The sequence below is a fragment of the Mastomys coucha genome, unplaced genomic scaffold (assembly GCF_008632895.1).
Source record: "Mastomys coucha isolate ucsf_1 unplaced genomic scaffold, UCSF_Mcou_1 pScaffold15, whole genome shotgun sequence".
Taxonomy (NCBI): Eukaryota; Metazoa; Chordata; class Mammalia; order Rodentia; family Muridae; genus Mastomys; species Mastomys coucha.
This window is the reverse complement of record NW_022196897.1, coordinates 23,749,810-23,770,661: the sequence shown is the minus strand read 5'-3', so window position 1 is coordinate 23,770,661 and position 20,852 is coordinate 23,749,810. Positions and strand designations below refer to the sequence as shown.

Genomic DNA, 20,852 nt, shown 5'->3' with positions numbered 1-20,852 from the left:
TTTTTCTCTACAGAGAAGGATGAACATAAAAGAAATTCTATAAATAGGATTTTGTGGAGTGGAAAAAGTTGGTCCCTAAATTTCCCATGAGATATCAGCACTTAGGGGGAAATGGGATGATCACTTCAAATCCTGCTCTACTCAAGCTCCTAATGAGCTTGAATGATTTGTGATTCTCTCCCATCATGTGTACTCAGATTCCTTCCATTCTGGAAAAAAGAAAAAGAAGGAAAAAGAAAAAGAAGCTGATTCCCTATGACTGGGGAAGGCTTTCATTGTCATCCGCTTCTCCATGTGTGCCGGGCGTGGAGCATCACCACCAAGGCGTTGTCTGGTGGGTAGCCTCTGTCCAACCAAACAAACGAGAACTTGTGTGATGTCCCCAAGAACATGCGGCAAAGCCAAGGTCCCAAACCTTTATCTTTTTCCTAGAAAATGTCTAGCTTCTCACATGCCCTAGTTCTCAGAGTTCTCTCCACTAAAGAAATCACCCTTCCACCCAGTCATTGGAGCCTAAGGGGAAATTGCGCTCCATGGTGGGGACGACCTGGCTATCACACTCCATGTCCAGCACATAACCCCCTGAGAGCTGAGCCATCCTGTCACTGGACCCTGAATACTGCTACCCACCACGGCAGAGGCTAGGCCATTGAAACCCCTCATTCTAGAGACTCTACTTGAGCTCATTGAGAATGTTTGGTAACCAGAGGACAGCCCTGGGAGACCCTGGCTGCAGGAGGCCCTGCTTATCTCACAGAAGCCTTCCGTCCCAAAACTCCACAGCAGGCATCCAAGCCTGTACTGAGACTTTGTATCTTGGTCCTAGGCTCTTCTCGGGACCCTCTGCTGGGTCGTAGTTCCTCCACCTGCTCTTCTGTCTCCAAGGGGAGATGGAGTACAGACTGTGGCCTGTGATCTTGGGCAAGTGCTGAGTCTCTGTGCCTCATCCCCCCCACACACACTGAGATGGGACCGGGGATCCCTCCCTCACATACACTTCTAAGGAATCTGAGACCTTGGGGGCAAGAAAGGACCTTGCGGTTGAATAGTGACCAAGAAATACCCACAGAATCCAAATTCTCTTAAAGCATTTCCCATCTGCTGCAGCTAATACAGACCGGACCGTCCCTTCTCTGCTCTGACTGAAGACATCGTAATCAACTGCATTTGGCAGTATTGCTGGGGAAGGATGGGTTACCTTGGAAAGGGGATAAATGGAGAATTCTCCCTGGCAAATTACGGCTTCTGCTAAAGGTTTGACACTTCTATTTTCTTCCTGTCAGGAAAAAAAAAAAAAAAAAAAAAAAACTATATGCCAGTGGTCAGTTCAGTTTCCGCTTTTATCCTTTGGTAACCCATGGAGCAACCCAGGCAGCACTCCATCCTTCCTTCCGGGAAGCAGGGAGTCCTGAAGACGCAGGTATGGCCACTCGGAGAAGGCATTGGCTTAATGAAGCTTTGGGACTTAGCAGCATACATTGACAGTGTGACTCAAGAGACCTGAGCACTGTCCCTAGCAGAACCCAATAGAGATAGCCATCTTGGTGACAGGTGACATGAAAAGCTCTGCATCCGCTGACATGTTGTTACTGAGGTTCAATAACTGTGCGATGATGTGCTTTGAAGTCTGCTGTGGGAGCTTGTGACTGAAATACGGAGCAGGAAGTGAATGGATGATCTGGAAAACGCAGACGGGTGGGAAGAAGGCAGGGAAGGGAGGGGCAAGCAAGTATGCCAGGACAGAGAAGCAATGTCCTCATTCGGACACCATGTTGGATTTGGAGAGAGGCCTCTGGGCGGCAATCATGCTTGCCAATCAAAACTTCACCCATCCGGCACCTATGGAAACTTTCACACAGGGAACAATGACAAATGGGACATCAGAGAAGCACTTCATCATCAGCTGGGGTCATGGATGAGATACACCAGAACTGTCCAAAGAGCGTTAGATAAAGCCAGGACACCCCGGCAGCTGGCCCATAGTTCAGTCTTCAGGATACCTAGGTAAATCCTGCCTCCCAGAACAGTCATATCCAGGAGGGGGTTTAGGGGAGGCATACAGGCCAATGGCTGCCCTAGGCTCTTTTCTTTTGACCTAGGTTTCATTACCTCAAAGGGGTGATGAAGTTTGCTCTTGTGGCCTGAGAGGAAATGGAAAGTGAGATGCAATGAGGACTCAGGAGTTCCATGGAACTCTATGTACCAGGCATCACATGCATCCTCAGCAGCCATGTGGACAGGTATCAGCTTCATTTTAGAGATCAGGAAACAAAAGTGTGCAGAGGTTTAAGAAAACGACCCACAACCAAGCATCTAGCTGCTGTTCATCCACCCACTTTTCCAGACCAAATAAGTCAGTGGAGGGGAGGGGCTCCAAAGGCCACCTTTGTGGCTTAGACAGGGAGGACCATTGCTGACATCAGACTTCCCGCACCTAAGCAAAAAGAACATCAGAAGAATCCACCCTCCTCATGGCTTCAGACAGTCAGGAGCAAGCATGAAGCACGGTGTGGAAGGGCCACTCCAGTGAAGTGGGCCCAGCCTGTGTTTTCTATTCTGCAACTCTGGGCCTGTGTGTGGGTGATTCAGGACTTAAATAAAACTATCAGGTGACAAGGTAGAAGAGTGAAGTAAAGAGACATGTGGGGTCTCAAGGATTCATCTGGTGAGATCCAGGAAGAAAGGCTTCAACAGCAGTGATGGCTTCGTCTGCTTCAGTGGCAGGAGAGGGCAGAGCTCATACCCTGGATATAATCCATAAGAAGATGAAGACACATACGTCGGAGTATTTCTTGGCTCTGCGGTTCCTGAGGGTAGGGTGTGGCTTCACTGGTAGAATACCTACCTAGCGTGGATGAGGTCTCGGCTTCCATTCCCAGCACCACTTACAAAAAGCAGATGTTCAGATCCAAAGCTGCAGGGCCTCCATGACACAGGGCAGCAAAAGGTTATCTGAGAGGAGTCCAGTGAGGATCCAGTATTGATGATGTAGCAGAGGCCAGGAGGCCGCGAACCAGACTGAGTCATTGCAGTGAACATTTGCAAGCAAAGCCGCTTGGGCAGAAGGTACACAGTGTGACACACCGTGACACACCACAGTTTCCATGGCAGCGTGACACGCCACAGCTTCCATGGCAAGATGATCTGTTTGTTTGTTTGTTTGTTTTTGCTTTGGAAGAAAATTGCAAGGGCAGAGAGCAAATGTGAAGGGATAGTAGAGATAAGTGGAACTAGGGTACATGTAAAATTCACAAAGATTCAATAAAAAGATAAAAAAGAGATAAATGAACAAAAACAAAAAAAAAACAAACATCATCATCATCAACAACAACAAATAGGTGTAATCCCAGTACTCAGGAGGTGGAGGCAAGAGGATCATCCTCAGTCATACTGTGAGTTTGAGGCTAACCTGGGCTTTTTGAGACTCTATTATAAAAACCAAAATTAAAATAAGAAAAAAGGGAAAAAAGAGAAAGTCTGATTTCTATTTGGGAGTGGGCAGGGTCTTCCAGGCTGTATGAGGTCCAGCTGACACAAGAAAACCCTAAAGCCCTTGAGGGCAGAAAGGGAAGTGGTCCTGCCCAGGCCTGTTCTCAGTGGTAATACGAATGGCTATCTCTATAGCCTTGTTCTCTACAGCCTACTCATTAGCTCCAGGCTAAAGCCCCGGCCTCTATCTCCAGTTCCCATCTGAAACCTTCTCCCCACCATTCCTCTACTGACCTCCAGGAATTCCAGGGGTTGGATGGCGTGAGCAAGGACAAGTTCCCCCCGTTAGAGCAGCAAGCAGCTGGAGTGGCTTAAACAATGGAGGCTGACTTCCCAGTCTGCAGGCTGGGAGGTCAGAGCTGAAGTGCTGGCACATAGGTGCCTGCTAAGGGCTACTCCGGCTTGCTCCAGGGCTACTTTCCCTGTGGTCAGAGCAGGGAGGCATGCAAGCTCTCCTCCCCTTACTGACTCTGTACAGGGCACTAACTGATCTGCTAGGGCTCCACCCGTATGACCTCTGCTCCAAAGACCATGCCTGTGGATTTCCAGGGGTGCACGAACGTTCAGTCTGCATCAGCCTGAGGAAAAAGAGAGCCAACATTCCCAGGTCCCCAGCGTGGAGTAACACTCTTTCTTCCCTCTCACGGCAGGAACTGCAAGCTGAGTAGCAGCAGCCTGTCCATGGCAGCCGTGGACATCCTCTACATCGACATCACGAGGAGGTGGAACTCGGTGGCCCTGGACCAGCGCGACACAGGTACCCGGCGGCATGGGGAGGGGTCTGTGCATCTTCTGTCTTCCGTCTTCCATTCTTTCACATTACGGAGGGGAGGAGAGAAAGGAATGGAGTGGAATGTAAACCATGAGGCATTGTCTGCTACCAAGGCTAGGCAACCCCTCCCCAAACTCCAGTCCCACCCCTAGCCTCCCCTTAATCACTGCTGGAAGTAGGCTGCTGTTCATCTGTTCATTTGTGGCCCCACATATGTTTGCTGAGCACACAGCAGCCAGGCCTTGGGTGGACTAGAGAGCTCAGCTCTTGCCCGGAAGGAGCTCTGTGGAGTTGAGACCCATGTGAGACGTGATGCTGATGTAGCAGGGGTTGGGGATGAACTAGGATGGGATGTTCTTCCTCCCAGGAGGACAAAGGACCTCTTGACAAATAACTGTTTGGATAAACCAGTGTCAAGGGTGAGGATGGACCTGGTCGGGAGTGTGGGTTTGTTTATACATGAACACGTGAAAAGGCCATTGAGCCCAGGCTACCCCCAACCAGTTCCAAAGGAGAAGACTAAAGTGGGTGAGGAGCTCCAGTTGTGATAGACTCTGACGGCGCACCAAAGGCTGTAACTGTGAGAGCCCGTGCTTTGTTCTTGCTGCTTTGATTCTTCCGCTAGGAGAATCTGCCTTTGAGTGGACGAGTTTCCTTTTTCTGCTCTGTCCCGCATCCTCCGAGCAGTGTAGTAAGCATAGCTGACTTTTGTACAGGTCATCACAAAGCTGCAAAGTGTCTCTCATTCAGTGTCCCTGTGGCCCAGCACAGAGGCATTAGGGGCCTCATTTCACAGTGACCAACACTCCAGTGACAAAGGTTTCAAGGTGACTGTGAACAGTGTATACACGGGCACCATCCTCTCCTGCCCTCTGCCGTGCTACCACACACACACACACACACACACACACACACACTCCCATATGCACACGCACAAGCACACACACGTGCACGTGAGCAAGTCACCCCTTCTGGGGTTGGATGGAGAGGACCTGAAGTCAGAAGCTGAGGGATCTGGATGAGAACTGGGTTTACCATCTCCTGCCACCATCACCTCAAAGCCATCTCACCTCCAACCCTGGGGCTTCCCAGCTGTAAAACTAATGCATGTGTTCTCCGGATGGCCCTGAGGGCTCATATGCCAGTGGCTACTAATGCATTTGGGGTCCTTACTGACCATTCAGGGAGGTTAATCCTGTCAGCGGATTCTTTCTGTCTTGCTGCTGAAGAGACCCTCAGGAGAGGCTATGTGACCATCCCACACCCCATGTGGGCTAGAAATGCCAGCCACAAGGGTGCAGCCAGCCCATCCTGCGGAGTGCTGACTCAGAAATCCACTTGCTGTTCATGTTTGATGTTGATGCTTCCTGACACCACTTGTTGGCCATTGTCTCCATGCCGAGCACTGCTGCATGCTTTGCATGTGTGACACCAGCTGCAATTCTGGAGACAGGTCTGATTGTGTCCATTGTACAGAGGAGAAAACTGAGGCTGAGAGGCAATGAATGGTAGACTAATACTCAACCATCAGTGCACCCGGATTTCCTGTCTGGGTCAATTCCTCCTATCCATTATTGTGGCAGGGGTGGGGGTAGGGTCAGGGGGTGGTAAGATGGCTGGTCGACCTACTGCTCCCCTTAGTTCAAAAGCAAAAGTCAGGAATGCCAGCAATCATTGAATCAACCAGGTGAGCCTACTTCTGCTGGTGGGGCCTTCCAGCCTCCCTGTCACGAGGGGAGGAGGGCACACCTGCAGGGCATGTAGGCAGGTTAATTATCATTTGGAGGACTGAGTGAGCCCATGTGGCAGTTGAGCTGCGTCGTCACATTTTGCTGACACCCTCAGAAAGGGAAGAAGAGCTTGTTCATCAAGCCTAAAGCTGGGTGTTGTTGCAAGATTCTGTGGAGGGGGCCAGATGAGTGGGTGGGGGTGGCAATGGAATTATTAAATATTGAAATTGATCAGGAGTCGCAGCAGGAAGCTATTTATCATGTTCTATTGCTTCCAACCAGCATTACCATCTGGTCCATTGTTCGTAGCTTTGCATGTTTTGTTTGCTTCTAAAATGGCTCTCTGTAAGTGGAAAGGGGAGGGAGGGTGTCCACAATATCAGCTCTACAAAGTGCTTCTGGGGTCTGCCAGGGTCTCTCTACTTTGCCGAGCAAGCCAATTAAGTGAGAAGTATTCTTATATTCAGCAGAAGGGAAGCTGGCGCTGGGATCCCCCCAAACTTCTGCATCTGTCTGTGCCCAAAACAGTAACTAGAGGTCAAGTGCAATGTTCAAAGTCGGCTCCGTGAGCGTGTGTATTGTGGTTTCTTCTTGTAGCTTTGCAGATGAGGATCCTGAGGTTCCAAGAGCAAAAGGGACTTCAGTTTCACAGCCAATGAGTGGCAAAGGCAAGATTTTAACTTGGGCCTTGGCTACCCGAAGTACTTTCTGTTCCCTGTATGACTGGGGAGTGGACAGGGCTTGTGTCGGGAGTCAGAGGTGATGTGGAGGCAGGGAGGTGTACTAACAATAACACTGCATGCTTCTAAGAGCTGGAAGAGAGGACTGTGCGGTCCTCACAGCAGAGAAATGACATGTTAGCATGACAAATATGCTAGTCACCTGAATATGGTGCCATGTGTGCTCACATGTACTGAACATCACACTGTGTTCCATAGACATGTGTAAATATTATACATCAAGGTCACTTCCTTTTGAAAAGTCACCTCATCCAGCACAGAACCTACTGGAGGGACACCAGAGTGTGTGAGCTGGGGGGGGGGGTGTCCTTCCAAGCTCCCATCTCCTTATTTTCCTGTTTCCATTGTTACTGCAAAGCAATGGCAGGGGCTGGGGGCCTAGGAAGTAGGTTGGGCAAAAAGCCAGGAGTGGAAGCTACTCTGTCCTGGTGGAGATGGAAGTCCCGTTATCTCCCACCTGCTGCCAGCCAGGCCGTTATTACCTCCTTCTCAAGGCTGCCCAGCACCCCCAACTCTGAGCAAGGAAGGACAGCTAAAGCCAGCTGCCTTACAAGGATCAACAGGCTTTTAGAGAGCTGCAGAAATACCAGAGAGTAAGTGAGTCCTTCTGTCTGTCTGTCCTTCCTCCTTCCCTCCTTCCCTCAGTTCCTTTCCTTTCCCCTCCCCTCTCCCTCTTTCCTCCTTCCCTCTCTCTTTCCCATCTGTCCCTCTCTTCAGATTCTTCTCCTTCTCTTTCTGTTGTGAAGCCAAGGAATCTTCAGGCCTCCATTCCAGTTCTGTGCTGGTCAGTGTAGGTCTGTATGACCAAGGCCTCTCTGTGTCTGTGTGTCCCTGCATCCATATCTCTGTGGTTCTGTGTGTGCCTGTGTCTATGTGTCCTAGCTAGTATTTAATATATTGACAAACTGAAGCCACACACTCAAAATGGAGAATTGTGAGAGGGAGAAGCACAGCCCGTGGGAGCCTCGGCCTCCCTGATGGGGTCAGCGTGATACGCCAGCCAGCCCAGTTCAACAGGGTCGCCCTCCACCCCAGCACCTGCAGCGTCCAAGTCCTGTCAGACCCTCCCTTTCCCCAAAGCCCACCCAGACTCAGTGAGAGCGTGCTCAGGCCATGTTTCTGTCACTTGAAGCCGTGGGAGCAAAGGTCACCTACATCTGGCGACCTTGCTACTGACATGAGGAGAAAAGTAGTGCTGGAAATATGGCTTGGAGAAAAGCCAAAAATAGAAAGAAAAAGCACTCTCTGTGAGGAGACGTGATAACCCTCCAGCCACCCTCTCCCTGCCAGGCCTGTGGTGAGAGGAAGTGGCCTCTGCCATGTCTGTGCCCAGCCTGCTCTCAGACACTGAGCCACCTCTGCCATGTCTGTGCCCAGCCTGCTCTCAGACACTGAGCCACCTCTGCCATGTCTGTGCCCAGCCTGCTCTCAGACACTGAGCCACCTCTGCCATGTCTGTGCCCAGCCTGCTCTCAGACACTGAGCCACCTCTGCCATGTCTGTGCCCAGCCTGCTCTCAGACACTGAGCCACCTCTGCCATGTCTGTGCCCAGCCTGCTCTGCTCTGGCCTTCGTAACAGGTATCAGCACCTGCGTGCAGGTGTGTGTTGTGTATCATGTGTGTGTTGTGTATTGTGTGTGTGTGTTGGATAGTGTGTGTGTGTTGTGTATTGTGTGTGTGTTGGATAGTGTGTGTGTTAGATAGTGTGTGTTGGATATTGTGTGTGTGTTGTGTATTGTGTGTGTTGTGTATTGTATGTGTGTTATGTATTGACTGTGTAGTGTGTGTGTGTGTGTGTGTGTGTGTGTGTGTGTGTATGTGTGTGTGTGTGTGTGTGTATGAGCGTCCGTGTGTTATTGTGTGTTGGGTGGCAGCTGGGGTACCCTGTGTTTACATAAATATGGAGAACAAAGGAGAACCTCAGCTGTCATTCTTCAAGTTGCACCTGCCTTGATTTTCTGGAGTAGGTTAGAGTAAGCTGGCCATTGAGCCACAGCTATCTGCAATCTCTTCCCTGTCACTGGTATCACAGGTATATGCCACCACCTGGTAGGTTTATTTGTTTGTTTGCTTGCTTGAGATGCATCCTGCAGGATCAAACTCAAAAATTTCCTGCTTACAAAGCAGACATTTTACCAACTATCACTCCAGCCCCTGTAACAAGGTATTTTTAGTAGTGGAATAAACATCCGGAAGACTCTTCACCCAAAACAAAAGCTAAACCTTCACAGTAACAACGTCAGACATGTGGCTCCCCACCTTGGCCAGCTCCCCTCCTCTCCCCACCAAGGAGTCTGCACCCTGGATTCTCCTCCATAAATATTCTCTCTGAATGTCAAAGTCTGCTCAGGGGCTTGGTGGAACCTAGCAGTGTTCGGCTCACACTCTCCAGCTTGCCAGTGTAATTGTCTTTTTTTTTTCTCCCCAAATGAAGGATTATAATTTCCAAGCTTAGAATTTCCAGCAGAATACAAAAGCCTCAATGAGGACATTATCAGCAAGGCTGGGATGCCGCAGCCTTCTCCTCAGCCAGAACCAAGTGAGGAAGCACCTATGGATGGAGATGCAGTGATTTCACATCAATTGCACTCACAATTCCAGAGTCCAATGGCATCTCTGTGGTGAGAGATGAGGGCAGCATGCAGATCCGGCAATAAAATGTGTCCTCAGCAGAGCCGCAGTTCACCTGCATGGGAGCACTAGGTTCCAGCAGCTGGGCATCCACCCTCTAACACAATCTGTTTCCTGTTTAAGAAGGTACTATGTGGGCTGGAGAGATGGCTTAACAGTTAAGAGCACTGACTGCTCTTCCAGAGGTCCTGAGTTCAATTCCCAGCAACCACATGGTGGCTCACAACCATCTGTAATGGGAGCTGATGCCCTCTTCTGGTATGACTGGAGACAGCAACAGTGTACTCATATACATGAAAGAAAGAAGAAAGAAAAAGAAAGAAGGTACTATGCCAGGCCTAGCAGCACACACCTGCATCCCAGCCTGTCGTAAACAGGGAGACCCAGTCTCTATAAAATATAATACATACATACATACATACATACATACATACATACATACCAGCAAAGGCAGTGTTGAAGGTTCTCCCTGGGACTTAGAGGGGGAAATCTAAGAATGCATAGTTTTAATATCTGATGTATGCTAGGGACCTTTTTATCAAATACACAATTTTTCACCCCCATTCTGAGTCCCTGAGTATGCCCCTCAGGCAGCCCTGGGTGTGAGTGGCTATCTTTTTCCTTTTTTAGACTTATTCATTGCTGTTATCATAAAAAGAGAAGGAGCTATAAGAATATATTCTATCCGGGTGTGTGGGGGAGGGGGATGCCTCGGTGGGCCCATGCCCTGAGGGACCAGCCACATGATGGTATAGCATAGAATAGAGTTTATTCAGGGCATGGGGAGGGGAGTTAAGAGAGTAGTAGAGGCAGAGAAAGGCAGAGAGAAGGAGAGAGTAGAAGCTTGGAGGTGGGCCATGACCACGTGGAGAGAGGGGCGAAAGGAGGGGGAACAAGGGGGCAAGAGGCGAGAGAGAGGCAAGAGTGTAAAAGAGAGAAGAGGGGGCAAATAGCCCCTTTTATAGGGCCAGGCCTACCTGGCCGTTGCCAGGTATCTGTGGGGTGGAGTCCAGACAGAATACCAACATTCATTTTATATTATGTGTACAAATGTCTTGCCTGTATATAGGTATGTACACCATGTGTGTGCCTAGTTTCTGCAGAGGTCAGAAGAGGGAATTGGATCCCCTAAAGCTGGAGCAAGTTACAGATGGTTGTGAGCTGCATGCTGGCAGTCTCACCCAGGTCCTCTGCAAGAGTAGCAAATGCTCTTAATCTTTAAGCCATCTCTTCAGCCTTTGAGTGACAATCTACTCAAAGCCACTGGGCTCTAGAGTCAGAATGGGAGATTCTCCCCCACTCCCCCGGGCTTGATAACTTGCCAGCTAGGTGGCCTGGAGCAAGCTGCCTGACTTTCTCCCAGACCCTTGTCCCACATCTGTGAAGTGAGCAGGATCCTGGTGCCTGCATCACAAACACACACACACACACACACACACACAAACAAACAAAAAACAAAAACAAAAAACAAAACAAACAAACAAACAAACAAACAAAAAGTTATGGAGTAAAGCTGCCAACCGGGTCTGCCTCTGTGCTCAGAAAACTAGCTGGCTGCCGTTCTGATGTACCATGGCCCTCAGGAACCCTTTCCAAGGTGCCTGCTCCTTTTAGGTCTCTGAGGTAAGACAAGTCAGAAGAATGGCTTCCCTAGAGTAGTCTTCTCAGAAGGGTGGGACACAGCTGCAAGGGACTTTTTCAATGCCCGACCAGAGTCCAGGCCTCTCACCTTCCGTGCCCTCACACTTCCTTCCATTCAGACAAGGAAGTCAGTCAAGGACCTGCCTGGCTCCCTTCGGGCATTCCACTTCTGGGGAGGAGGAGTATTCCCTCACCCCAGGCAGAATGCCAGCCACCTCTGAGTTCTTCACCAGGGTCCTTGCCTCTCCCAGAGATCTCCTCCTGTCATGCACAAAGCCAGGGTCCACCTCTCAGTGCCAGGTTAGGTAGGCCAGGATCCCTCTTATCTGCTCCTTCCATAGCCGGCGAGTGTCCTTTGAGCAGTACCCGCTGTCAGGTTCTTCTGTCCTACCGAGGCCTACGGCTGTGCTTGGCGCATGGTTGATGCTCCACACACATGCGTGGCATGGACCAGACCCTGCCAGCCAGCCCATCCTGTGGGTGTCTGCAGCTCCCTGCTGTCTCTCACCAAATTTCCTCAGTCGACTTATGCAAATCATGTAACGCCTGTACTTTCTTCAGCTGGAATACGCTCCTACTGAAATGTATTTAGTTGATGATGTACTGAAATATTTAAAAGTATTTTTACTTGGCATGTTTTGCAAGACCTCCCTTATGCATATACATGGCTGTCCCACCCCTAGGCCAGAATCACGAAGCACTGCCTGGAGGTGTCCTAGGGCCGACCACTCTCTTCAGCCTTGAAGTTACCTCAAAGTCAGATGGCCCTCTCTGGATAGATGTCCAACACACTCAAAAAAAAAAAAAAGCTAAGTTATTCTTAATAAAAGCAAGTGAGGCAGGAGAATGCCAGCCTGCCTTCCCCCTGACTCAGATGTGGGTCTACAGGACAAAGGCTGCCCTGTGAGATGCCCACCAGCTGGCATGGCCGTGGAGTCTGTCGGCGAGCTCTGAGAGGAGTCACCTCTCCTCTGGAACCTCAGCAGCCTCTGGCATCAGCAGGGCCTTTGGCATCTACCGGGGATGGTGGTATCAAGATTTATAAGGAGGCATGGATTCGATGTTTCCTTCCTCTTCTCAGCCAACCGGCATCACTCCCTATACAGGTGTGCTGTGCAGACAAGAAGATGGATTCCAAGCTGGTAGCATCAGCAGGCTGCCCCATTCCCAGGAGGCGCCATCTTATTACTATTCCAGAGGAGGAAACTGAACTTCCAAGAGGTTGAGAGTAAAGAGAAGGCTCTCAAGGACAGAGACCACTCACATGGGCCATGGAGAACAGAGACCACCTACATGAGCCATCAAGGATGACAAGGAAGCAGCCTGAATTTAGTTCCCAGACCCTGGAAGGCATGAGCACCGGCCCCACTCTGCCTCCCCTCATGTTCCCAGTGCAGGAGCTGGGAGAGCAGTGTCTGGTGTGACAGTATGGTTCCTGGTCTTGGCAGAGGCCGCTGGTGACAATGACAGACATGTAGAAAAGCACTCAACTATGAGGGCTCCTTTCCAAGCACCTCCTCATCTGTCACTTGCCAGTCCCAGAGGAACCACTGGAATGTTTGCATTGGTGTTACTGTGACAGAAAAAAAAAATGTTCTCTGGTATGTGCCCCACTGTGCTGTGGGCTGGGCTTCCTCTTTTCTGTTTGAAGCTGGAGAAGAAGGGCCAGCTAGCTGAGGAGCTACCTCCACAGACCCAGCTCATCTGCAGCAGCACTTAGACCCACTAGGTCTAACCAAAGACTCTGCCATGGGCCACGTCCTAACCTGACCACAGGTGATCTGCCCAGATGTGCCAGAGCTACATTTATCAAGCACCTAACACGAGCCAGGCTCGGCAAGCACAGAGCAGACTGTACAGAGACTCCCTGCCCTCTCCTCATACACAGGCCCCCAAATACTGCCACTGATGAACAAGCATTATCCTATTAATTCCATTATTCTATAATGATAAAGTTCATGCACTACATTATGGTTTACTCTCTTGATTATACATTCTATGAATTATTTTTTTTTAATTCTTTTTATTATTTTTTTAATTCTTCATTTTTATATTTCATATGTATCGGTCTTTTACCTGCTTATATGTCTGTGTATCACATGTGAGCCTGAGCCCTATGGAGGCCAGAAGAGGATATCAGACCTAAATGGTGGTGAGCAGTAAACGGGTGCTACGAATCAAACCCAGGTCCTCTGGAAGAGCAGTGGTGCTCTTAGCTGCTGCACCACCTCTATCCAGCCCACATTCTATGAGTTTTTTTTTTTCTTTTTTCTTTTTTGGTTTTTTAAGACAGGGTTTCTATGTATAGCCCTGGCTGTCCTGGAACTCACTCTGTAGACCAGGCTGGCCTTGAACTCAGAAATCCACCTGTCTCTGCCTCCCAAGTGCTGGGATTAAAGGTGTGCGCCACCACTGCCCGGCTACATTCTATGAGTTTTAACAACTGCATGAGGACCTGAACTATCAGCCCTGCATTGCTCAAGAGGGCTATGCTCATCCAAGCCTCTCTGTGCCCTATTTACCATTTCCCGTCTCTCTCTCTCTCTCTCTCTCTCTCTCTCTTTCTATCTCTCTCTCTCTCTCACCCACACCCCCCCCACACACACACACACACACACACACACTCCCGGAACCCTTAGCAACCACTCTGAGCTTTTGATTGTATATAATTCTGCTTTTTCCAGAATGTCGTGACTGTTGGAATTATAGTGTGCCTAGCCTGCTCAGACTAGCTTCTTCCACCAGCAGTATACCTTTAAGATCCTCTATGCCTTTTTATTCCTTGATAGTTCATTATTTGAATCTCTGAATAGCCATCCATTAAATGGGCATAATCACGATTTGTGAATGTATTTACTTTGTAAAGGGTATCTTGATTGCTTCACTTTTTAGTAGCGAGGGATGAATTAACTATAAATATGCATGCGCAGGTTTTGTGTGGACATAAGTTTTTTACATGGATAGACAAATACCCATCAATGTAGCTGTTAGACCATATGGTCATGATGATTAATTTTAGCTGTCAACTGACTAGTCTAAGGAACACCTAGAAAGCTGCTAAAGCATCGATTATAGATGTGCCTGTGAGATGTTTCCAGAGGAGACTAGCATATGAGTCAGTGGACTAAGGGGGGAAGGTCTACCCTTGATGGGAGCAGGTCCCACCCAATCAATTGGGGACCCAGGAAGAATAAAAAAATGGAGGGTGGGAGCTAGTAGGATGACTCACCAAATAAAGTCCTAACGACCTGAATTCAACCTCAGGGACAAGGTAGAAGGAGAAAACTTACTCCTCCAAGTTGTCCTCTGTTTTCTACACTCACATGATAGCATACATGACAGATGAGAACATTAGACAGAAGCAGGCATCAGATCCCATTACAGATGATTGTGAGCTACCATATGGTTTCAGGGAATTGAACTCAGGACCCCTGGATAAGCAGCCAGGGCTCTTAACCACTGAGCCGTTTCTCCAGTCCAAGTGTAACCTTTTAAAGGCAGGGAAGCTCTCTCACTTTGGACCGTACCCTCTCTTAGACATCAGCACTGCAGTCTCCCAGGATCTTGGGCTCCTGACCTTAGTCCACTGGTTTGCTCCACATGTTCTCAGACCCTTGGCTTTACAGTGAGAGTTTACCATCATATTTTTGGTTCAGAGGCCTCCACACATAAAGTGAGCCACACTACCTGCCACCAGATGTGGAGTGTCTTTACCTCCATAGTTGTATGATCAAAATCCCTGATAAGTTCCCGCTTACCTGTCTAGATTAATCTATTATCTGTTATCTATCTGTCTGTCCATCTGTCCATCTGAGTACCTTCCTCCCTCCTGCCTGTTGGTCCTAGCTCTCTGGAAAATCTTGACAAATGCATATGATACTGCTAAGTTTTAGTCTTATAGAAATCGGTCTGTCTTCCAAAGTGGCAGTACCATTTTGTGTTCCCAACTGTTATTCGACATCATTGTCAACACAATTATTATTATGGAATAATCAGATATTAAAGAAAAACAGTCTTTTCTTCTGTTTAACCCTCTTTGTGGATATGCAGTGGTACACACCTCACTGTTTTAATTTGAAATTCAGTATACATTTTAATATTAAGCATATTTTCAAATGCTTCTTTGCCTTTTGTATACATTTTTAGGTGGGGGCATCACTTCAGATCTTTGGTCCTTTCTTAAAATTTGAATTATTTTCTTATTGTTGAGTTTTGAGAGCTCTCTGCATGTTGTATGACACAAGTTTTTCATTACATATGTATTTTAAAAATATTTTTCCAGTCTATAATTTGTCTCGTAACTTTGCTTTTTTAATCCTCTCCCATATTGTATTTGAACGTGCCGTCTCGTACATGTTAGGCAAATGCTCATCCACTGATCTGGACTCCCAACCCCATTTTAAAAATAACATCTTTGTCAAAGCAGAAGTTTTTAATTTTAATAAAGTACAACTTTTCTTGTTTCATTATTTCTTTAATAGATTTTGCTCTTGGAGTTGTAGCAAAAAATTCAGAGCAAAGCCACCTAGATTTTTTTCATTTCTTTATGAATGTGTTGGTATTTGAAAATGGAGTTACTAGTTAAATATGCCTCTTACACTAGGCTAGCATAGTGTCACACACTTATGGTCCACTCTCATTAAAATGAGAGGAGGAGGGAGAATAGGAGGAGGGAAGAAAGAAGAGGAGGGGGAGAAATAGGAGGAGGAAGGGGGAAGAGGAGAAAGAAGTAGAGTAAATGTCCATATAAAATGTTCTGCTTGAAACCAAAGGCAACAGATTTCAAGATTTCTTTCTTTTTTAACTTTTATTGCATTATGATGAGAAAAGTTACATGATTTCAATTTATCTGAATGTTAATATTTAAAAACATATTTTAAGTAAATAGAATTAAATCACATTCTTGTTTTCCTATTGTACCCCAACTCCTCCCAGAGACCCCCCCTTCAATACCTACAATATCTTTTTTGTCATATTCCTTAAAATTTATAATATATTATAACAATAAAAATAAGTATTATAAAAGTTGTTTGATATAAAACAACAATCAATTTAACAGTCTTATATAGATGCTCGTCTACAGCAATAGTGAGAATACATTTTTCTCAATATAAATTTTAAATAACTCCAAACATATTAACTGTATATTTCAAAATAATACATCACTACTAGTATTTTCTTAAAAGAACATAAATATATAAAGTCTTTTTGGTTTTTTGTTTTGCTTTGTTTTGTATTTAGTAGAGTTTAAAATCTTGGTTCTTACTGTGGTACAAGCCCAAAATAGGAACAATTTTTAGACATTAGATTTCATTGTAATAAGGCTGTACTTCAATGACCCTCACATCACCAAAGGATTTTATCTCCATTGTAGCTAAGCTGAGAGTTGACAGTTCTGCTGCGCCAAGGGATGAATTGTAGGTATTTGGATACAGACTTCCTGTTATGGTCAAAGCTATTTGACTTGAGTGAGTGACTTTATTCTCAGGCCACAGAGAACAGGTTGCATTCATTTAAGAAATGGTGTAGGTATTAAGACAGTCTATCCATAAAATCATTCACCAACTGTTTCAATGAACAATGGTTCTGCTTGGAGGGTGGCACAGACATTAGGTACAGGTAAGAATCTGGTTCATTAGCTGTGATAATTTGGAAAAGCATTCATCTCAGAGAAAGAGTAACTTATAAAGTCCTCTTCTTCAAACTTGATACAAGAGTTTCAAACGTCAAGCAAAGCATTCAGTCTCACTCTTTGTTGTTCTCTTACGAGCCAACTCCCTAGTTAATCGTCTATGTTTCTTTTGGGTATATAAATACTTTTGAAATATATAAGCTGTTCTGAAAACTATAGTATAGTCTAAAAACATGAAATAAATAATACTACTAATAGAGAGGCTGAGATAGAAGAAGCAAGATTTCAAGACCCTTATTTTGTACACAGCCAGACACTGTCACGAACAAACAAGCTGAAAGTGTATATAGATTGTACAATATTGGATCTATTTCTCCAATTACCAATTAGAGAGACTATTGGATGACAATCAACAAATTTCTAATTCCTCATATTTTTGGATTTCAATCGCTTAGGATATGTTGGTAATATTAATTTTCATATTAAGATATGAAGAAAAGGTAATTGTCACTTCCTGTTGTTTTTGTTGTAAGAGATGGAATTAGATTTGTGTGAATTTGTTGAAAGATTACTTCCTTACTTCTTCTAGGGTGTAGTTTTGCTCCTTATGTTGATGTTTTCCATCTATTATCCTTTGTAGGCCTGGATTTGTGGAAAGATATTGTGTCAATTTTGTTTTGTCATTGAATATTTTGTTTTCTCCATCTATGGTAATTGAGAGTTTTGCTGGGTATAGTAAGTAACCTGGGCTGGCATTTGTGTTCTTGTAGGGTCTGTATGACATTTGCCCAGGACACCAGCCCAGAGAGAACGGAAGGAACCAGAGCCACTGGGCTGGTGGAGTTCCTGTGTGCCTAGTCCCACTGGTCCGTTTCTCCTGATGTTGGGACAGATGTTGGGTCCTCCTCACCTCTGATCCTGGACGTTTCAGAGCTCCTGGGAGTGGAGCTTCCTCTGGGTGTTAAGGGACTGGCTGCAGAGCTTGCGCCCAAGGTCTGCTCAGTACACCAGCCCAGAGAGACCGGCTCAAGATTTCAAAAGAAAAGAAAGATCAGAGGCAATCAATAGAAAACAGTTGTAACCATGACAGATATTAATCCAATTATATCAGCCATGAGTCTAAATGTGAAAGCTTCAAATTGTGGGTCCGAGGCTATCTGTTCCACCACTGGGCACGGCCTCCTGGGGAGTCAAAACGCAGGGAGTTTGACTGCATTTAACCTATGCCACTCTTGGACATCCAAGCTGAAAAAAAGGGTAGGGGGCCCACAAGCTGGGGACAGCATCTAGCCTGGAGCTGAGGTGGGGAACGGAGAGCTCCAGCTTGTCCCAACAGTGATAGCCTGGCTGAAGTAGGCTTGGTGTCGGTTGTGACTGGGATCACAGAGAGGCCTACAGGAGAATTAAGCTGCAGCTCTGTAGACAATTGCCTTCTCCATGGCTCCCCACAGCAGATCTTGATGAATGAGGCAGTCCATGGTTTAAACTGTTTATTGGTTGTTCATGGCGGAAAATGGATGCATAATCCACTTCTCAGGGTAAGCCTGAGATTAAATACCTTTGCAGGGAGGGATGTCTGGGAGCAAAAGTTTATTGGCTAAGCCTTCTGGGCCTCTAGGTACCTCATTAGCACGGAGAACTCTGCTTTGGGCATATGTGATCACAGGACACGTTTCTTTTATGTGAGAAGCATGGCATGTGTTCCAAGTCAGGAGTCTGGCAGGGAGCTGGGAGTCACCTAAACCTCAGGTGTGTGCCCACTGAGTCTTCAGGACTCAACCTGCTCTATCTTACCAAACCTCCTGGCATGGTTTTACATCCCACATCAAATATGTCAACTAAAATGTGGAACCTGTTGAGAAGAATTTAAAAAACAAGAAAACAAGCCAGGTGTTGGCCTTGCCTTTAGTCCTAGCACTTGGGAGGCAGAGGCAAGTGGATCTCTGAGTCTGAAGCCAGCCTGGTCTACAGGGTGAGTTCCAGGACAGCCAGGGCTACTACTGATGGTGATGATGGTGGTGGTGGTGGTGGTGATGATGATGATGATGATGATGATGATGATGATGATGATGATGATGATGATGATGATAATGATGATGGTAATTCAAAAACAAAATATACAAAAAGACAACTCTATGATATTTATGAAAACTCCGTTTAAACCTGAAAAACACAGATAGTCAAGGAAAGAGATAAAGATAGACATATGCTCACACAAACCAAATCTGGGATGGTGTGCCTTTGTCAATTCTGGACAGAGCAGGTTCTAGAACAAGGGAAACAGCCAGAGATAAAGATGGGCATTAAGCATGGGGTCAGACCTCTAGCCACCATGACAGTGCCACACATGAATGCAGCTGACAGCAGCGAGGAATTGCATCTACAGCTGCACTGGAAGACCTCAGCATCCCCATCTGCACCTGACAGGCAAGGTGCTCAGGAAGCGAGTCAGGATACAGGTGGGTGGGGCACTTGGTCCCTGGGCTTGATTTAGCTGGTGGATGTGTTTACTGTGCTTCATACAATAAGACTGGAATACACATTCTTCTCCATTCTTATGGAATATTTAGCAAACTGTGCTGTATGACATAAAACCTTCATTTATTTATTTATTTATTTATTGCAAGACTGAAGATTGAATCCAGGACCTGCTTCCTACAGACATAGTAGCAAATTCTCTACTGCAGAGCTGCACCCCAACCCGTTTGGTTTTGTTCGGTTTGGTTTGGTTTGGTTTGGATCAGTTCCGTTTTGTTCTGTTTGGTTCGGTTTGGTTTGGTTTGGTTCAGTTGGGAGACAGGTTCTCATTGAGTTATGCAGACTAACTAGCCTTAAACCATCTGGAGAGCTGGAATTACAGACCGGCAGTGTCAGAAAGCAGAAAATTAGAGAAGGTGCTCTCAGACCAGGAGGGAGTTATACTGAAGTAGAAACAAAGACAGCCGGGAAGCTCCTAGGACACTAAGTAGCCGCGTGAACACCTGTGCTCCTCTCTACTCCAGTCTAATGTGACTTAGCTCCAGTTCCTTTTAAACATCTGGGAGAACTCAACAGTGAGTACTTTGGGGCCTGGTGCTTTTTGTGGGGGTAAGGGGCAGGGGAAGCTATGAATTATTTACTGACTTTCTCTAGTAATTATTAGGTTCATGGGATTATGAGTTTCCTTATGTAAATTTTGGTAAATTGTCTCTTTGAAGAAACTGGTCCATTTCATCTAAATCACTAAATTTACAGGCACAGATGTCATGCATGATATTCATGCTACAGACCTGGGGTCAAGGGATACTTCTGATACTAACATTAGGAATCTTGCTCAAGTTGCTGATATTAGTAATGTACAGTTAGTAGTTAATGATCTTTTCTCCTCAGTTAAGCTAGCTAGAGGTTTATCAGTTCTATTGAATTTTCCCCCAAGGAGAAACTCCTCTGTTTTATTGATTTTTCTTACTGATTTCCTGTCTAATTTCATCGATTTGTTTTTTGATTTTCACCATTTCTTTGGCCATTTTGAATTTGTTCTTTTTCCATTTCCTAAAATAAAACCTTATTTTTTTTCCCCCTGTGAGACAGGATCTCTCTGTAGCCCTGACGGGCTTGGAACTCACTGTGTAGACCAGGCCCCAAATTCACTTGCACTTCTGCCTCCTGGGTGCAGAAATCAAGACTGTAAGTTACCACACCCAGCCTGAAAACATTTTTTTTTCCAATTTCAGAACTTCTTGCCTAATCCATGCATTTGATTCTGTAAATCTGACTACACTGTGTCCCACACATTTCAGTTTGCTGTTTTCATTTTTATTTAGTTCAAAATATTTTTAACTTTCTTGCGAGCCCTCCTTTCTGAGAGTTTTATATTTATCTTGCCTGGGACCAGGCTGTGTTGACTGTGCTGTGGCTGCTGGTGCCAGAGGCTGGGTTTCCTCTCATGTCTTTGGTTTTATTTTTCTCCCCGCATTACCTTTGGGGTTTTCTAAAGTCTCCTTCTTAAATGGAGCCTGATAATCACACCCCAACCTGTGTGCTGGGTCCTAGGGTGAGGAGAAGTACCATGGGGACAGAGGGTTTGTCTGGCTCACACTTGTACATCACAGTGCACCTCTGAAGGAAGTCAGGGCAGGCACCTGGGGCAGGAGCTGATGCAAAGGCCATGGAGGGTGCTGCATACAAGACTGCTTTCTTTCTTTCTTTTCTTTTTTTCTTTCTTTCTTTTCTTTCT

At 46.4% G+C, this 20,852-nt stretch overlaps 1 protein-coding gene across 1 annotated transcript in view; it reads left to right on the top strand.

The window, feature by feature from the left end:
• Ttll11 (tubulin tyrosine ligase like 11) overlaps nt 1–20,852 on the top strand; it is a 229,454-nt gene that overhangs the window by 187,718 nt on the left and 20,884 nt on the right. The window contains exon 8 of the mRNA XM_031370031.1: nt 4,140–4,246. Within this exon, the coding sequence (XP_031225891.1) occupies nt 4,140–4,246 (107 nt within the window). The remainder of the gene's footprint in view (nt 1–4,139; nt 4,247–20,852) is intronic.